Source organism: Choloepus didactylus, chromosome 4 (assembly GCF_015220235.1).
Source record: "Choloepus didactylus isolate mChoDid1 chromosome 4, mChoDid1.pri, whole genome shotgun sequence".
NCBI lineage: Eukaryota > Metazoa > Chordata > Mammalia > Pilosa > Megalonychidae > Choloepus > Choloepus didactylus.
Genome location: NC_051310.1, coordinates 119441922 through 119460053, shown reverse-complemented (window position 1 = coordinate 119460053; position 18132 = coordinate 119441922). Strand labels below are relative to the sequence as shown.

Genomic DNA, 18132 nt, shown 5'->3' with positions numbered 1-18132 from the left:
CAGCCTTTTTGAACTTGGATGCTGATTTTATAAAGAGTGCTGTTGTTTTCTTTACTCTCAATTAATCATGCTCAACTGTAAACAAAGTGTCTGTTTTAGTTCTGCTGACAATTATCCACTTGTCAACATCTCCCTCAAGTACCTTCAGCATCTGGCTACCACCGGAAACCTCTACATCAAAATGAGTTTGTCTCAGTATAAAAATGGCTAGGCACAGGATTTCATTAGTTTGTTTAGCCCACTGGCAGTCAAGATTATACTGCAATGAATGTCACCTATGTACCTTGACGGGGCTATATATCAACAAATGATACAGTTTCTCAGGATTTCCTTCCACTCTTTGTGTTTGCATTGGCAAAAGACAGTTGCATTGGCAAATGAAATGACTCAAACTTGGGAGTCTTGAGGAAGAGAGCTGGGGCCTCTATGAGTTTAGATACTTTTACAAACTATCAGGCACCCGATGACAGTTCCAGAATCTGTCCCTCCATTAGTAACAATCCATGAGGTCAGTAGAATCAAACTGTTTTAATTGGTCATAATCTGTGTGATGAATGCCTAGTGAGTTCTGTTGTGAATTCACTAGGGTTTGTAAGTGGCATGACTTTACTGCACGAATAACTCCTTTCACTTTGGGATAAATTTTTTTCTTTATTTTTTCATTTTAAAATGTATGAAGAATATAGGGGAAGTTACTGCCGAGTTCATTAATATTTTGCCAACAACAATACTATTTTAAAGGCAAAATAAATATTGCACTTGATGGTTTGTTGAGGGAGGATTACTAGCGTGTTCCCTGGGACTCTCCTTGCAGAAAGGATGTGGAAAAATTTAAACTGATCGCCCATCCTACACTCATTCTGTTCTTTCATCAGCATCAAGGAGAGAAATCATATATGCCAGGTGAGGAGGAAAGCTCCCGGCTCTAACAAATCAGCCCTCAAGGAAGATACATGGGTTATTTACTTAGATGTTAGGCCACGGAGATTAATTTACACCCACTTCCAAACCGAAGAGATTCAAATCACTTGGCACCACTCCCTCGAAGTTGGATTCCTGGGTGAGGAGTTAGAGCGGAGGCGAGCTCTGGAAGATTGCATACCACCAAAAGAATCCAAGAGTCCAGCACGGCCGGTCCAGAGTCCGGATCTATCGAAAGTGGCCCAGAGCCAACGTCAAATCCAGAAAATATGACTTCCACGGAGAGGGACATGGAGAGCCAGCCAGGACAGCAGGACGGTCTCAGCGAAGGCTCCGGCATTGCTACAGAAACCCGCTAAGGTGAACGCGAGTTGGGTAGAGGTAGGGAGCGCGTTGTAGGAGAAGGGAGGCAGTTAGTGAGAGGGTCTGCTTCGCTCTTTTTTTCTGACAAAAGCTAATCAATCTAACTGCACGTAATTGATTTTAATGAGTGGAGTTTTTTTCTCCGCAATAACGATTGCCAGAGGTCATCCGCCTGCGCGGGCCGCGGCTCCCTGTGCAGATCTCTGTATTTCCTCGCCGGCTAGCCTGTCCCGACTCGAGTGCGCGCCACTCCTCCGGGCTTAGGACCCTAAAACGCAAGGAGGTCGGAGAACCAGGATTCTGGCCGCAACCCCGCCCCTTTACACCTGGTAATTTATGCACAATTAATTGAGATATCTTTTATCCTTGATGTGTTGCAAAATTAATGCTTAATTTATGTAATTAGTCAATTATCTCTAATTTCAGCATATGTTCCCAATGCCCAGAAGGTGTTCTGTTTCCCAGGTACTTATTTTGATGTCACGAAATGCAGCTAATTAATTTTACATGCATATTAATTTGGGATCTCTTTAGCAGTTCCCTTTGTGCAAGTAATTTTAATATTTGTCTTTCTAACCTTTTGGAGGAGAATGGGGGAGGTGCAGGTGGGTGTGAGCGACACGTGGGCGCGAACCTGGATGACGCCTGAGAGGTGGCCCCCGTCGCGGAGCAAGTTGCTCTGGCAGAGGCCGGGAGTGGCTGGGGGCGTCGGTGCCGCGCTCAGTAGGCCTTAGGGGGCGTTGCGGCTACTGGCCCATCCAGGGCATTTTGCGCGCATCTTTGGGAAACAGGGGAGCCTTAGAGCAAGGTGGCGGAGACGCCTGGGCGCGCCGATCGTAATTCCGCAGAGCGCTTCCGGGGTCTCTGAACATATCGCTCTTCGCCAAGTCATCCCCACGCCTGAGGATAAGTGAGGGGCTTTCATTTTTTTTGCGTCCTGAAGGACGGCTCAGATTTCCAGGCCAATCCCAGGAGACAGGCAACGAATGGGTTGCTCAGCGCGCGTGGTTCGCCCTGCCAGATATCCCGCTGCTCCCCGAGTGCCGGGAGCCAGAAAACCTGCGTTCCCCCAAACTACGGGGCGGAGGGAGAGGAGAGCCGCGCCTCGCTCTCGGCTATGCAAACCGCCTACTGTCTTTTGCTGGCCGGGAGCGAACACCGAGCAGGGCGAAAGTTTACTTTCCAAGTTACTGTATGGTACGTTAAAACTTCTATCCTTTTTGGACGAATTAATGAGCAATTTAATTAATGAAATCAGAGAGTAGTGTAAGTGCTATGATAATGAAGTTAAATGAGTGCACAGTAAAATATTCACTAATCCAGCGCATTGCCAAATATCCCCTTAATTCTGCTTAACACTAAAAGGGTTTTGAGCACCATAATGAGATTCCTCTGTCTGCTAATTAATTGACACGCTCTTGAATATTCATATGAGCTAGCACCAATACGTTCCTAATTGCACCGTGGAACAGATCTCAGAGGAAAGTAAATCGCCATAGACTTCATTAAAATAATGTATTCCAGATCCAGGACGGGGAAAGATGAGACATTTGCCTTCGAGCGAGCTAAGAAAGTGGCACCTGGTTGGTGGAGGGGAGAGAGATCAAACGTAGGCGCCCAGCCTCAAATAAGCGGCGTGGAGCGGCTCAAGGAGGGCGTTCGGCTTCTGAGAACAGCTAAACTCGGTCCAAACCCCGCGGCTTGGGAGGCCATAGTTCCTAGGAGCGTCGGAATTCTTGCTGCCCTCTGCGGGGTTGCTCTGCGCGAGGCGAGTGGGTCTGGCACTGCGGCCGGGGACCAACTCCCTCTCTTTCTTTCCCGCGGCCACTTAGACTGGTCCGAAATGCTGCCTACAGGGGCGCGGAGGGAAACGTCGTCGGTGGGGAAATTCCTAGGGAAACTTTTCCCAGAGGTTGTGGAAGCCGCAACCCCAACTCTCCCAACCCAGTGTGCGATCTTAGAGAAGTCGCTTGGACTCTTCTTTGCCGGAGGGCGACAGCTTGGGGGAGGATGCCCCGATCCTGTGGATACTGTCCTCTTTCTCCCTGCTCCCACTCCTGCAGGAAGCGCCGCCGTCCCCAAAACCCGCGCTGCTAAGTTCCTGGGCGAATTCTCCCTTTCTTGGCGAGCCTACTGCCGGGGTGCATCCCAGCTGAGCTCACCTCCGCGGGTGGAGGGAAACCCCGGCTCGGCAGACCCATATCTCTGGGCTCGGCGGACCCATACCTCTGGGCTCGGCCGCAAAACGATTTTCACCAGAACCAAGCCAGTGAAATAAATTCCCGTTCCTTGGAAAGACGAGCACCACCACCCCCTCTCCCCTTCCTTTTGGAAAAAAAAAAAAACAACACCACAGGTTAGAAACTAAAAAGAGTTTATTTGAAGACACACCAAATGCATATTTATTATACACATGCAGGCATTAACAATGTAAATTACACCGCCAGCAGTTGCTGGTTGTTTATTCATTAGATCTTTAGAAAATCTACATTGCCTCCAGAAAGCGCGATGATAATGTGAAATACACAAGCAGTTTACATAACCAACTTCGACGAGGAGCTCTGCACTCCGCGACTCGGAGTCATCAACAGGTCGCGAGGATCCGGACGCGACGCAAAGCCTAAGTTCTTAATAATTTACCGAAGATTTGGAGAACCTATGAGACCCACGGGCTTCCTTCTTCCTCTTTGAAAGAGGTACAAGACGGGGAGAAAGGGAAGGAACTATGTATGGTTTATCTATTATACCCCCTTCGTGTGTAGCTTTCTAAAAAAATAATGCAATTAAAGAAAAATTAGGTGAAAAGAGGATGGGCGAGTGGAAGGAAAAGATCGATATCTTCCCCAAGCTCAAGGCATTCAGGTTCAACAGTTAAAAACCATGAACCCAACGTGCCTTCAGGAGTGGAGCGAGAAGTGAGAGGTTTTCTTCACTGTCGGCACGGGAAGAAAAAGCAGCCTACTTTAGGTCAGAGAAGCCATCAGTTCCACCAAATAGCCATAGCTACCATAAATAAATTGTTATCATTCTAAAGAGAATCACTTGGTGGATTAGCCTTTTTGGAATCATTAAATGCTCCATGGTTCTAGATACACACAAAAGATGGAGAAGAGGAGGCTCTTTAAAGGAAAAGTGGAAGTGCAGATTACCTATCTCCAAATTTCTTTTCTAGTGCAACTATTAGATAAAACAAATGCGGAGGTAATATTGGGGGGCGGGGGATGGTTGCTAACTAGGCTTGTTGTGTTGGGGCGGGGCGGGGATGACAATGAACGAAGTCGGCTGCAATTGGAAGGGCCAAAGTCTCCTAAAAACCACTGATCCTATGAACTGTCGAGGTGATTTATCCGACTTTCCCCACACACCGTTGACACAGTGGGACGGGGGTTTTGGCTTTTCTCTTCCCTTCCTTCCTTCCTTTCCTCCGTCCCCTCCTCCTTTCTTCCTTTCTTCCTCGCTAAGGTGGTTAGGCTACTGGGGTACACAGGAAGTGCAGTGGGAACTCCAGGACAGGTTGAGTTGCTGGGCAGGCAGCGAATTAGTTTGCGGACCTAAAATTGGTGTCCATACAGCTGCGGGAAAGGAGTCTGAGAAAGGGCTGACGGCTTGGGGAGGGGGCGGGGGGGAAGAGAGGGAAGGAAAGAGAAAGAAAAACAGATAAGTGGAACCTGGAGGACGATGAATCCATTTCTGGGGAGTTCGTAAGCACTCCAGACAACCCTGGTCCCCACCTCACCCCTACCCTCACCCCCCCCGCTTGTTGTAAAACGCGACCCACCGAGAGTTAGCAAACTGGGTGCCGGAGCTGCTTGGGCACCCGAGCAGGGCCCTAGTGAGGGCAGGGGCGCGCTGCGGGGAGTCTGTACCGGGTGCGGGGACCCAAGAGGCGAAAACCTCTGTCCCAGGTGAGACCCGCCTGAGCGGAAGGACCCGGCCAAGGAGGGGCAGCGAATAGCCGCGGCTCTGCAGGCCCTGCCCCTGCCAAGCCCCGCCTCTTAGCCTTTCTTAGCTGGGGGAGGCCAGTAAGGATCAGCCGCTTTCTTTCTTTCCTCTCCTTCTTTTGCAAACTCGCTTTGTGGGTGGCAGCTCAGCAGGGGACACAAGGAGACAAAAAAACAAAAAGGATCGGGGGTGGGGTGGGGGGCTGGAGAGGAGAGGATTGCCGAGAGAGAGAAATCAAATAGTTTTAACCTTCCCAGGAACACAGCGAGTTATTACATCTGAAGGCTGTTGTGGTCTTCAGTGAAACCTGCTTCTGCCATTAAGAAAACACATACTGCACACGTCCGTCCCGGTTAAGCTCTCCTCCCCCGTCAGCCTGAACAAACAAAGCAAAAGCACCGGGTTTTAAGACTGGGAGACCTACAGGTTCTCAGGCTTCAAAATAAATTAAATATGTTGTTGGGCGTACACCCACAACATATTACATATGCAAAATATTCTTCATTTTAGATGCCTCCGTACTCACAGAATGGGATTTTATTCAAGGTTGTAAGCAAAGAACATTTAGCCTACTGTCTAGGATTTTCTTCAGTATTCTACTGCAGTCAATACCCGACCTTTTCCAGAAAACACATTCAAAGGAGGTTAAACATTTTCCTCACTTATTTGGAAGTTTCTGTAACACTTTATAAAGCTAAAAATTGCTTTCCGGTTTCCGCTTTTCCAAGAATCCTCCAGAAAAGTAACATTTTAAGAGTGGGTTCCTAGCCAGAGACACTTCTCTGTTTTAAAAATCTGAGCAAATAAGCAATTCCCAACAAAGAAAATTGATATGAAAAGTATAGGGTGTTTTTCTCCCTCCTCCTCATGAAAAAGACCCTTTGCTCCACCCTGCTATTAAACAAAGCACAATACCTTTTTCTGGGTGGTACTGCACAGAAGTTGATTCAGTTTTGACAATGTTGTTTAGCTATCATTTGCTATTTTGAATGAATGGGAGCAATCCCCCCTTTTACAACATTTGTTTCCTATTATGGAGAGGTGCAGCAGTTGAGGGCAGACATGTGAAAGTGGCTGTTTGATTCTCTTTTTCATCCCCCTGACCCTGCTTTTGTCCCTCCTCACCCTGGGAATGTCACGCCTCGCTACTTCACTTTGAGATGCTCGAGAAAGTGGCTTTGTTATTCCCTTTTAGACATACGCAAAATTGTTCTCATTCCCCCCGCTGTAAAAGATACTTCACATCGGGACTCGGTTCACAAGTGCAATGCAATTTGGCTTAGTCCAACCTTTGTTCTGCTTGTACAAATGAGCGAACAGTGCACACATTATACAGTTGATCTACTGCTGTCTTAACCCCAGAGTTAGGGTCTGGGAGAAAAGCAAGTTAATCCCTTCAATACCAAGGAGGCTTTAGCAATATTTCCTCCAATAATAATAATAATAGATTTGAATTGTTTCTTCTATTTTGCACAGTGCAGAGCAAAATTTATGGGGAAGGTGTAACAGTGTAACAATAATTACCAAAAAAAAAAAAAAAAAAAAAAAAGCCTTCCACCAACCTTTTGCAAATAACCTCTTGGACAAATACATTTGTGGGGCTGGTAATGCCCAATTTAAAGCTATGCAATTGTTTGTGCAATGGAGAGATTTGATTTGGAAAGTAAGGCTTTAAAGCCTTGAGGTCTCAGGGCAAACCACTGCCAAGCAAAGGCCAAACGGTATTTGGCAAACCCATACCAAAGACAGGGCATTGTGCCGAGCAGGGCTGTTTTTATAGGCATCGAAATTGCTGGCTCGCTAAGGGCCCGAGCTGGCGCTTCTTGAGGACGGAGGACAAGCAGGATCAGCACCTAATGCTGACTACTGTTTGTTTTGTACTTGAGCTAGAGGAAAACCGGGTCTACCATACTTTCCAAGTTGCCTCAGCTGCTTGGGAAACACTGCTAAAGTGTGACCCGCTGTTGCCCGTGCTCTGGGAACCCCTTCCCCCCCGCCCCCTTCGCCCCATCCTCAAGCAAAACTTGGATTTACACCAAGTGCCCGGGCCACAGCCAGAGGCCTTACTGCTCTCGGGTAAATTCGCCTGGCGGGAGCAAAGGAGCCGGCAACATCGGCTTTAGGTTGACCCCCTCAGATTGGATGGGAGTAAAGAGTGAGCAGGAGGTGGAGGTTATTGCCTTTCTTAGAACCTAGCAGGATTATACTGGAGGGGAGAACTGATTTTAGGCAATATACACTCACCAAAATTTGGTGGTTTTTGTTTCTTTTAATCTCTGTTATGAATTAAGATCCAAACCCATGTAGCTCGGTCACCCAATCAATCAAATAGATGGCTCTACTGCTCCCTGGCAGACATTCTTTCCCACTAGTTGGGAAAAAAGGTACGCTCCTCCCGCTGCCCCGCGTTCGGGGCGCTCAGGTGGGCCCGGAGTCCTTTTTCTACGTTGCCACAGGAGCCGAAAGTGTGTCCCAGCACCCGCCTCTCTCACTCAGCCAGTTAGATTTCCCTCCAGGGTCGGAGCAGCAGGACAGTGCAGGCTCAAACCTCCCCGGCATTTGTGAGGGATTCGTGGCCGATAGGTTTCCCCGACACTGCGCCCAGATGGGCGCGAGTCTCTGGAGAGCGCGCTCCTGCACGGTGTCCTACGATGGAGAAAACTCGCTGAGTGTGTTCCCCCCGGGTTCCGAGAGCCAGAGCGTTAAAGCCAGGATGCACTGTGCGTGTGTCTGGGGGTGGGGTGGGGGGAGGAAAATGTGCCAGAGTCCACGGACCAAGTGTTCCAGGCTACTCAGGACAATTTTTTTTTAATTGACTGCTGACAGACTGAGAGAGTTTGTTTTAGTGCTGAATAACACTGAAACAAGCGGGAACAAAATCCTTTTGAAAGGAAAGCTAAGTAGTTTCACGCCACCAAAATGCAGACTTGGTGAGGAATAACCGACCCGACCGCGCGGTGCCTTAGCGCGGGTTCTCAGAGCACGGGCAAGAGGAGCCTTTGGCCAAACACCAGAGGTGGCTTTGGAAGGTGCGGAGGGGCCGGAGGAGACGCGCAAGGCCCTAAAACCTAATATCTACCTCGCGCCAAGCTCTGAACCAACCTCTCCCGCCGCGCTATCTTTCACTGTCAACTTGGGAGGAAAGATGAAGGAAGTGGAGTAGAGAGGAAAAAAGTGATGAGAAGCGGGGAGAGAGGGGCAGGCATGCAGGAGAAGGGGAGAAAGGAGAAGGGGAGGGAGTGACTCAGACTGGGGGCGGGAGGAATTCAAAGAGAGAGAGGAGAATCTGAGGGAGAAAGGAGGAGGGGGCAAAGGAAGACAGCCGAAACGCTCCAGGCAGCGTGGAGTTGACTTTCCAAAGTGGGCAAAGCGGGTATTGTTTTTGGCGCCTGGGAAACTTTCACAAGCTGCCGGGTACTTTCCCTCCACCTCCCGTCGGTGTTTGGTAAATATTAACAAACTAGGGTGCGTTATTTTCTAGAGTGTGGATGGAGGAGCTGGCCGAAGCTCGGAACGGTTTTCTCGGTTCTCTTGGAGCCCCTGCCCCCAAGCTGTAGCCCCACCCTGCACGCACACACACACCTGCTTGACAACAGAAGGAATCAAAATCAATATTGTATTTGTCACCCCTCTGTCTCTGTTTTACTCCCTCAGCAACCCGGGTGCCACTGAAGCGAATTGTGGATTTATGGAGGGAAATTAGCATAAATTATTACGAAATCTGTAACCGTGTGTGGTCCAGCTTGTGGGAAAAGAGGCTATTGCGAACCCTCCAAGCAGAAAGGTGGTCTGTGGTGGGCTCTGCAGAGGCGATGAATGGCTATTGCACGAAAGAGATTTCCAATGGGTTTGCACATGGATATAATTGACTTATGTGTATTTTATACAGTTTTCCCAACAACTCCCTAAGCCTCCGGGTCGGATGTGTGCTCCCCCCAACCCCAAAGCTTCTATTTGCCTTGGGTTCTACACAATAGACTCTGATGCACTTTTCAAGATTTCTGGAAAGCGCTCTTTCCCTTCTCCTCTTCATAATGCTAGTCTTAAAACGCTGTAAATAGTATGCAAATCCCCCCTCTCTCCCCTAGGCTTTGTAGATTTCCAGCGGGAACTAAGTTACAATTTTGTAGCAAAGCATATGCCTTAGCTGGAATCTGTCTGCACTACACAACTCCCCGCCCCACCCAAAGCAAATGTGTGCTGTTAGGTTCGATTAACTTAATTAACCCTGGCCAAGGAGAATGTGCCTTGCCCCATCCCCACCCCAGCCAAACTGAAGAGTCCTCAGTACGAATTCCTACTTGTATCTTCTCACGTCTGAAACTTGGTAGTGACAACTTTCCCGGGGAGATGGACAAAGATTTATTCCAGCTTGCGTTTTCTTTTTTAACCCGAACGTTTCCACTCTTAGAATTTAGTTAATCTTCTGTTTACTCTGGGCAATGATATTGACAGCTATACAATGGCCCTTTGCACAGCAACAAAATGCCAATTGTTAAAATAAGAAAACACTTCTCTCCCCTCTACCTCCCTCCCTCGCCTCAAAACGCACACAAACCGGGTAGAAAAGAGTATCTTCCTGTCACCGATCTTTCACTCTTCAATTTTCCACATCCTGAATCCAACCACTCTTAATATTTTATCTATGTCTCTACCTATATATTGGTATGAACCCATGCGCATATTTGCTAAGAGTATCCAAAAATTCTTGCAGGCTTCCATTCTGGTGCCTCTCCTCCCCTGGAGCGCTCCTGCCGGGTCCACAGGAAACCAACCCCTCCATTGCACTTTCGAGACCAGCTGTCGTCTGGAGCAGGAAAGCTGTGGCCCAGCACCTTTCCGTTCTGCGAAACACAAGCCCTCCCCACTATTTCTACATCGTGAGCCCCTCAGATTTCCGGGCTCCTCCTTCCCTAGGACCTCCGAGCGGAACAAGGCCGCATCGAGTAACCCCCAAATCTCGGCACCTAGCTAGAGGCTAAAGTGTGCGCTACTCGGGAAATACAGCTGCCTCCTGCCGAAGCTTGGCCGAGGTTCCATCCGGGTCCAATTGGTTTATCTGTGAAGGGTTTATCTGCCCTTCTCGAACTGTGTCCTCAGAACAGGTCAGTGTCCTTCCCCCACCCCCTCGCACCCACCTCCTCCTCCTGGTTATTTTTTTCCGAATTAAGAAGGTGACATTATTCTTTTCCTTCAAGCACTTCTGTTAATATTGAAAAACGTGCGCTTGCATCTCAAGCGAGGCAGCCCAGACGCGGGAGCCATTTCAATATTAATGAAATTGTTTAATCTCCTAAATTCATCGTGTTTAAGTTACGTTTTGGTGAGTTATTGACCACCTCCTAAACTGTGGTTAATGGGGTTGTATGTGTGGCATGTGCGCGCTGAAAGATCTTTTTGTTAAAATGCTAACCACGGCAGCTTCACTAATAATGCTTCTAATATCAGGTAAAGATCTAGACTTCACACTTAGAACACAGCCCCACATATACACAGGCACACACCTCCTGAAAAAAAATTCTAACATTTTCGGACTTTGAAGATTCTGTGTGGGCTGTAGGAATTGAGTTTTTAAAAAGACGGTAGAATTAATTCCTTTAAAAAATCATAAAGGACGGAGAATGTGCAGAATCCTGTGGGAACTTATTTGCAGGCTGCGTTCAGGCAAGCGGGATGCGGGATGGACTCACTATTCCATAGCAATTTGATGATCATGATGATGATGATGATGATGATGATGATAATAATTCATTGAACCCTCCCAAGACGAATCCGAACCAAAGGACCCTACTGCTGCACCAGGGGTTGGGGGGGGAGGGTGGGACTTGAGAAGCACTCCAGCCCGCCTCTCCTCCCCAAAGGATGAAAACTCATCAGTAGTTTGCAAGTCTTAGAAGGTACTGTACTGCTCTTTTAGCGGAATTCCAGGCAGCTTTCTCTCTAACCCTTAAATAGGTCCTCCCTATGCAAAAATGGGGGGGGGGCGGGGAGAGAAAGTTCCGGCTGTAAAATGCAAACTCCCAGGAAACACCTGTCTCCTAAAGCTTCAAACCACCTGGGGAAGCCGAAAGCCAGAAACCTGGCGGTTCATCTTGTGATAAAGCGGGTCGAACAAACCTAGGCCTTCCCAAAGTCCGCAGACCATCTGCCCCAATGGCCCCAGCGCCTCTATCCAACGGAATTCCTGGAAGACTTCTCAAGTGAAGACCGTGACTAGTCGCCCAGATATACACCCCTAATTTTTAAAATTTGGCCAATTCGTTTAGATTCAAAAGGGGCTTTTTCATGGGGCTGTCCGGTTACATTCTAAGTTTTTTGTTTTTGTTTTTTTTTTCCCAACCCCATCATTTTTAAAAGCTACACACCCAACTACGCAGAGCTGAGACAGCAGTTTAGGAAGATCAAATCAAACTTCAGCCTGCCTCTTGGGGGACTGCGGGAGGGGAGGGGGCGTATATTTTCATTATAATAACACATGCAACAACCCCGAGGCGTAGGAAAAGGGTCTGTTTCAGGTGAAAGCCCCACCAGAAGTCAGCTAACAATACAAACCCAATACAATGCACAGCAAACAGAATACCCCAGCCAGGCAATTTCCCCGTCAAACATCATCTGCGCGGCAGCTCCATCTGTGAAAGTGAGTGGTCGCCTGTCTCCCCGAGCCTCAGCCGCCGCCTCCTCATACCTTCACACGCGCACCGGGGCCGGCGCGTCCAGCTCCCCGCCGGTGGCCAAGGCTCTTCCCCCTCGCCCAGTCTTGAGCTGGAAGTGATTCCTATTGGCCAAGGTGTCCATGTAAATAGGTGTGAAAGAAACCAGAGCTGGCCAGGCTCTCCCCTCTCGTTCAGTCCCCTCCCTCTGCAGCTCCCGCTCCCCCTCCTCTTCCTCCTCCTCCCAAGGCGATTGTCATATGATAGCTAAGAAGTGGCACATTAATGAAGCGCCGCTACAGGGGTCTTTTCTGCTCCTGTCATCGTTTAAAACTATCAGATGGTTCGAAGGAGGACATGGAGGCAGCCACCTAGCTCAGAGGAGCCGCGGAGCCCACAGCAGCGCCCTCCGCAGTCCCAAGGCCGCTGCTGCTGCAGCCCGCGCCGTGACACCACAGCGGAGCTCGGCCGCCCACAAGGCGCACCGCCAGGAGCGCTGCGGACCCGGCGGCACCGGGCGATACGGGGCTGAGCTGCCGAGCCCAGCCGAGCCAGGACGCTGAGCCCGGGCTGTGCTCCGAAAAGGACGTGGCGAGCTACAGCGCGATCCCGGATGCTGGCGCGCAACTTGGAGCAACTTTAAGGTGAGCTGCTCTCGGATCAGTCCCTGCCCCCATCCCCGCTCCAGATCCGGCTTAACTTCCCTGCGACCCTTGCGCCGCTGGTGGGCTTTCTCCACCCGGTCCCTTGGCCGCACCCGGCTCTGAGCGCAAAGTTGCTGGCAACAGTGCGCGGGCGTCGGCTGCTCCAGCGACACAGCCCCTACTCCCCACCCCGAAGTGTGTTTCTTGGCCGGGCTGACCTCGCGGTATCTGTGCGTTTATGCCATCCCCCATTACCCCCCTCCCCACTACCCTTCAGATCGGAGCAGCCCGCAGGCGCGCGGAGACCCAGAGAAATTAGTGAGCGAGCACGAAGATGCCTCGGCCCGGCCGTAACACGTACAGCGACCAGAAGCCGCCCTACTCGTACATATCGCTGACCGCCATGGCCATCCAGAGCTCGCCAGAGAAGATGCTGCCGCTGAGCGAGATCTACAAGTTCATCATGGACCGCTTCCCCTACTACCGGGAGAATACGCAGCGCTGGCAAAACAGTCTGCGCCACAACCTCTCCTTCAACGATTGCTTCATCAAGATCCCGCGGCGGCCCGACCAGCCCGGCAAGGGCAGCTTCTGGGCGCTGCACCCCAGTTGCGGGGACATGTTCGAGAACGGTAGCTTCCTGCGGCGCCGCAAGCGCTTCAAGGTGCTCAAGTCCGACCACCTGGCGCCCAGCAAGCCCTCCGACGCGGCGCAGTACCTGCAGCAGCAAGCCAAGCTGCGCCTCAGTGCGCTTGCCGCCTCTGGCACGCATCTGCCACAAATGCCCGCCGCCGCCTACAACCTGGGCGGCGTGGCACAGCCCTCGGGCTTCAAGCACCCCTTCGCTATCGAGAATATCATCGCGCGCGAGTACAAGATGCCGGGGGGGCTGGCCTTCTCAGCCATGCAGCCCATGCCGGCCGCCTACCCGCTCCCCAACCAGTTGACTACCATGGGCAGCTCGCTGGGCACCGGCTGGCCACACGTGTATGGCTCCGCGGGCATGATCGACTCAACCACCCCCATCTCCATGGCGAGTGGTGACTACAGCGCCTACGGCGTGCCGCTGAAGCCACTGTGCCACGCGGCGGGCCAGACGCTGCCCGCCATCCCCGTGCCCATCAAGCCCACCCCTGCCGCCGTGCCAGCGCTGCCTGCGCTGCCCGCGCCCATCCCCACCTTGCTTTCGAACTCGCCGCCCTCGCTCAGCCCCACATCCTCGCAAACAGCCACCAGCCAAAGCAGCCCCGCCACCCCCAGCGAGACGCTCACCAGCCCGACCTCCGCCTTGCACTCGGTTGCTGTGCACTGACCCGGAGCGGCCGGCGCCTCCTCTGGTTCCCCTTCCCGCCAGCTCTCTCGCTTTCCCCGGCCCCCAGACCAGCCCTTCCAGACCTGGGGCCGCCACCCAAACTTGTCCATTTCACCTTCGGCCAACTCTCTCCCTCACGAGAACTTTGTTTTGGACGTAGGAGACAAAACACAAACTTGCAGATGGGCCTGGAGTTGCCCTGGCCCCCAAAGAGAGGAAGGCCGGAGGCACCTGAGCCAAGCCACGCCATCTCCGGGGCCCCGAAACCCCCTCCCATTTAAGAGGCGGGTGGGGTGGGGGTGGGGAAAATCCTGCCGCCCGCCTTGGCGGAGAAAAGCGCGTCTTCTCTCGGCCCCTATCGGCAGGACTCAGCTTTCGGAGCTGCCAACTCTGCGCAGTTTCGAGACCAGACAAACAGCCTCAGAGGTTTCCCGGAACAGATGCCCCCACTGAGGGCTGCAGCCGCCCGGCGGAGGGCCGGATCTCTGTTCACGTCTTGGTAATCTGCTGCGAAGAGAGACCACTAATCTTCCCACCCCACTCGCCTCCACCCATCCGGCAGGGTCTGGGCGGAACACTGCTTCCCCGGCTTGCGGCCCAGCCTCCCGGGCTTGTTGTTTTGGGTTTTGTTTCTTGCCAGAGGTTCCAGGAGCTGGGAATCAGGGGAGAGAAGTAAACGTTGGTCCCCAACAAAAGCAAAACAAAACTAAAAGTAACTTGTATTGTTTACAGAGCGCTCGGTAAAATGTAAACGGTGAACTTGAATCTGTCTTGCTAGGGGGGCGAGCGGGCAAAGCCCACTTTACAAGTACCTGTTGTAATGTGAATGTTTACTCATTTCTGGCCAGGTTTAGGGGAGGGGAGGGGAGGGGGAGGGGTGGGAAAGTTAATAGGAATGTTAACTTCCCGATTACTTAAAGACCTTTTTAGCTATTTATTTTATTGTTTAAAATATGAAAATAAAACAAGCCCAAACTAAAAAAGCGCCAACTGCAACCCTCGAGGAACTCAGATAAGCTGACGTGTAAGATGAAGGGGATGCCACCAAATAGTTCTCCCATGGACAAGTCTTTCTGTTTGCTACAAGAACTTTTCCAAGAAGCTAAAGGGCTGCAAAGAGATGTAAATGCTTGTGAATAGGAATGATTATACACTGTGTAAAATGCACTTTTGTTTGCTATATTCCTTTAGAGTCTTAGGTAATTTGCTGGAAAACAACTGTTGTTCTGGTGTGACCTGCTTAAGTTAAAAAAAAAAAAAAGTTGTAGTGTCATCAGAGCTGTAAAATGTTTACCTTTCATTTTTCTCCCTCCCTGTACAGAATTAGCATGGCATTTTAAATACTGATGTTCTTGTTCCCAGCATGCCTGTTTTAAGACAAAGGATTTTAAAAAGTTGTCTACATTAAATTATGAATCTAGTCTAAATAATATTTTCTCATTAAAATATGTAAATTCGCATTTTAGTTTTGTGTGTTTATGAAGAGTTGCCACAAACAATAACTTTACAAAAGATATTTCGTGCTTCCCTAAGGATACTTTCTTCCATACATTGTCTGAGTAGTCTATTTTTTTCATAATTTATTTTGAAAACAGTCAACCCTCCTCTTCTGCACTTACAGATTTGGGGAGAAAGTATTCAGAATGACTCATGAAGGTATCTGTACATGGGGAAAGAGGAAACAAGCTATTTCTATCAGGTGCACAGGTGTAGTGCTGAAAGGAAAACTTCTTGGGTAAAAACATAGTATTTTACATGCATTTTTATCTATCTTCAAATAAACATTTTACAAGATATAAAGCACTCATATAAATTTAAGTCTTATGTAGAAATCAGGTAGAAGTGATATGGACATTTAAAAAGTAAAAATAGATTTGCTTATCCAATGCGTGTATAATGATGCATTTTACTTGGAATGAGTATTCATTTCCTTGCTCCTTTAATTATTGCAGTTCTTGAATTTTTCTTTTTCAGAAATTTCCTAAAGATTCACCATGTATGTCAAGGAAGCTGTTCGCTTTGAACTGAACCTATTTCTTTTCACCCCTTCATTTTAAAGAAGTGAATGAAATTACTTTAAATGCTTAACTCTCAAGTATTTGCTTTTCTCTAGATTTTTGCAGAGAATTAAAATTTGCCAAGAATTTATGGCTCAAGACTAATTGAAACTTTATTGAAGGGGTTACAATATTTCCAGAGTGAGGTGTGTATTCAACTAAGGAAGTTACAAGACAAAGAGAAACTTAAATAGTGATTAACACTTTACTGATTAACAAACAAGAGACCCTTGTGTAATACAGAAAAACCACACAGAAATCATGATCACTATACTGCACAAGGAGAATCCTTAGTGCCTGCAACCCTTATATATTTAGAGGGCTGTCTGGAAAAAAAATTAGGATTAATGCAAAGGGTAATTAATCCTGTTGTGACTACTTTTTAAAAAGGAAGGATCCCACACACAGCCAAAAAAAAAAAAAAAAGGTGGAAAATAAATGAATCATTGGACTGATTAAAATGCATGAAGCTACTAAAGCTCGTCAGACAGGGGACAACTAAACTCATTCATCAAGCCCAATTCACAATTATATCAACAAGATCAGCCAAAGAAAGCCTGGAAAACTTATACACCCTGGGCTAGGAAACTCTTGAAACTGTTCTCAACAAGAAATCATCTACATTTTTAAAAAGTAAATACCTTTTCACCATTTCCTGCAAAATAAAATTAAGGTCATTTCTGGAATATTCTAATCTCATCAAATTTACCAACACTGAATTCAAACTGGGAGTGAAGGAAGCATGAAAGGCTAATATAGGGCCTCAAACATTTTCTAAATTATCAGTTGAGACAGTCAGGTAAAATATTCCACTTGTAATAGGCACTAGGATTTAGAGATAAGTGATGTATACATACACACATTTAATACATGGAGGCAAACAAGATACAGATCCTATTTCTGATATTTAGCAAAGGAGGGATTTCAATTCAGTATTTGAAAACATTCTTTTCAGTTGGGAAGTTCGTCATGGTGTATTGCATAGAATGAAATAACTTGGGCATTGTGAGCCTTCCTTTCACAATTGCAGGCATCTTTTCTCAGACCAAGTTGAATGAGTAAAGTGAAAAATCCACTGATGATATTTTGACCTTGATCAGAGATCCAAAGGCAGCCCAAACACACATGCCTCCACCCCACTCACCACCCCAGCCCCCCTTCACCATCAGCTCGCAGACGCCCTTTTTTGCTGAAGTGCCCCTCAAATAGGAAGTTTACAGCTATGATACCTTCAGTACCTCTCTTTGTCATGCCAAATCTTCACCTGGCTCAAATCCAGTCAATATACACTGCTTTAAAATAAAACTGGAAGAGAGAACACCATGTAGCAGGAAGGTGTGTGTACAGGGTCTCAGCCTGAGAACCCAGATAAGTTATATTATTTTTTATTTTGTAAACTTGGGCAGTATTGATTTTCTTTTTTTAGATTTTTTATTTGGAAGTTTGGCTATTCTGTTACTTTTTGTTTTAATATCATTCTGTTTGCAACTGTGTTTTTAAACAGCTCCCTGGGTGATTTGGGGGAAATCTTGACACAATGGATAAATTTCGTGCACTTTCTCAAAGAAGAAGCCACAGAAGTTCTTTCTGCTCCTGCTGCCTGGTTTGGGGGTTTTGAGAAGCCAAAGACTCAGAGGAGCAGGACTAGTAAATGACCCTCAGAATGACAAATATTGTAGCAGCGAGGTTAATTCTTGGAAATGGGTGAGAACATTGAATGGGTCTTAGAAGCATGAATCTAGCCAGGTGCTACAGTGGGGTGAGGTTGGAAAGAATGGGGGTGGAGAGTCCAGGGATGTTAGCAGACAGAAGGTTTTACATTAGCATATGCTGGGTGGGGGGCATGGAGGATGGTTTATACCTTTACAAATGAAAAGTCCCTCTGTAAAAGGTATCCAAATAAGAAACGGAAAAGATCAAGATCTGCTCTCAAATTCTTAATATAAATGTCAATGATTTTTTTCTCCTAAAACTGCATATGCACAGAGACACCCAAACAAAAACAAAACAAAAACAACCCAACCCACCGGCTGTGAAGCCTCAAAGGGGATGCATTTGTTTTGTTTAAACTAACAACAAATTATCTAATTAATATGTTTCAATTACAGCATGAAAGGCACAGCCCCTGGACCGCCTGCCGTGGGAGCACAATAGCCCCAGAGCCCACTCTAGGAATTTACAATAACTTCACATCTGTTTCTTTATTTTCCACTTTTTGAGTCTAAAACTCCTCTCAAGATCAC

General features: G+C 48.3%; 1 protein-coding gene across 1 annotated transcript; it reads left to right on the top strand.

The window, feature by feature from the left end:
- Nucleotides 1–12428: 12428 nt before the first annotated feature.
- FOXB1 (forkhead box B1) lies at nt 12429–14050 on the top strand. Its single transcript, XM_037835393.1, has 2 exons — nt 12429–12520; nt 12798–14050. The coding sequence occupies exon 2, from the start codon at nt 12855–12857 to the stop codon at nt 13830–13832; it is 978 nt and encodes a 325-aa protein (XP_037691321.1). The 5' UTR covers nt 12429–12520; nt 12798–12854; the 3' UTR covers nt 13833–14050.
- Nucleotides 14051–18132: the final 4082 nt, after the last annotated feature.

Coding starts and splice junctions, on each gene's coding strand:
- FOXB1 (XM_037835393.1), top strand. CDS start 12,855: ATGCCTCGGCCCGGCCGTAACACGTACAGCGACCAGAAGCCGCCCTAC.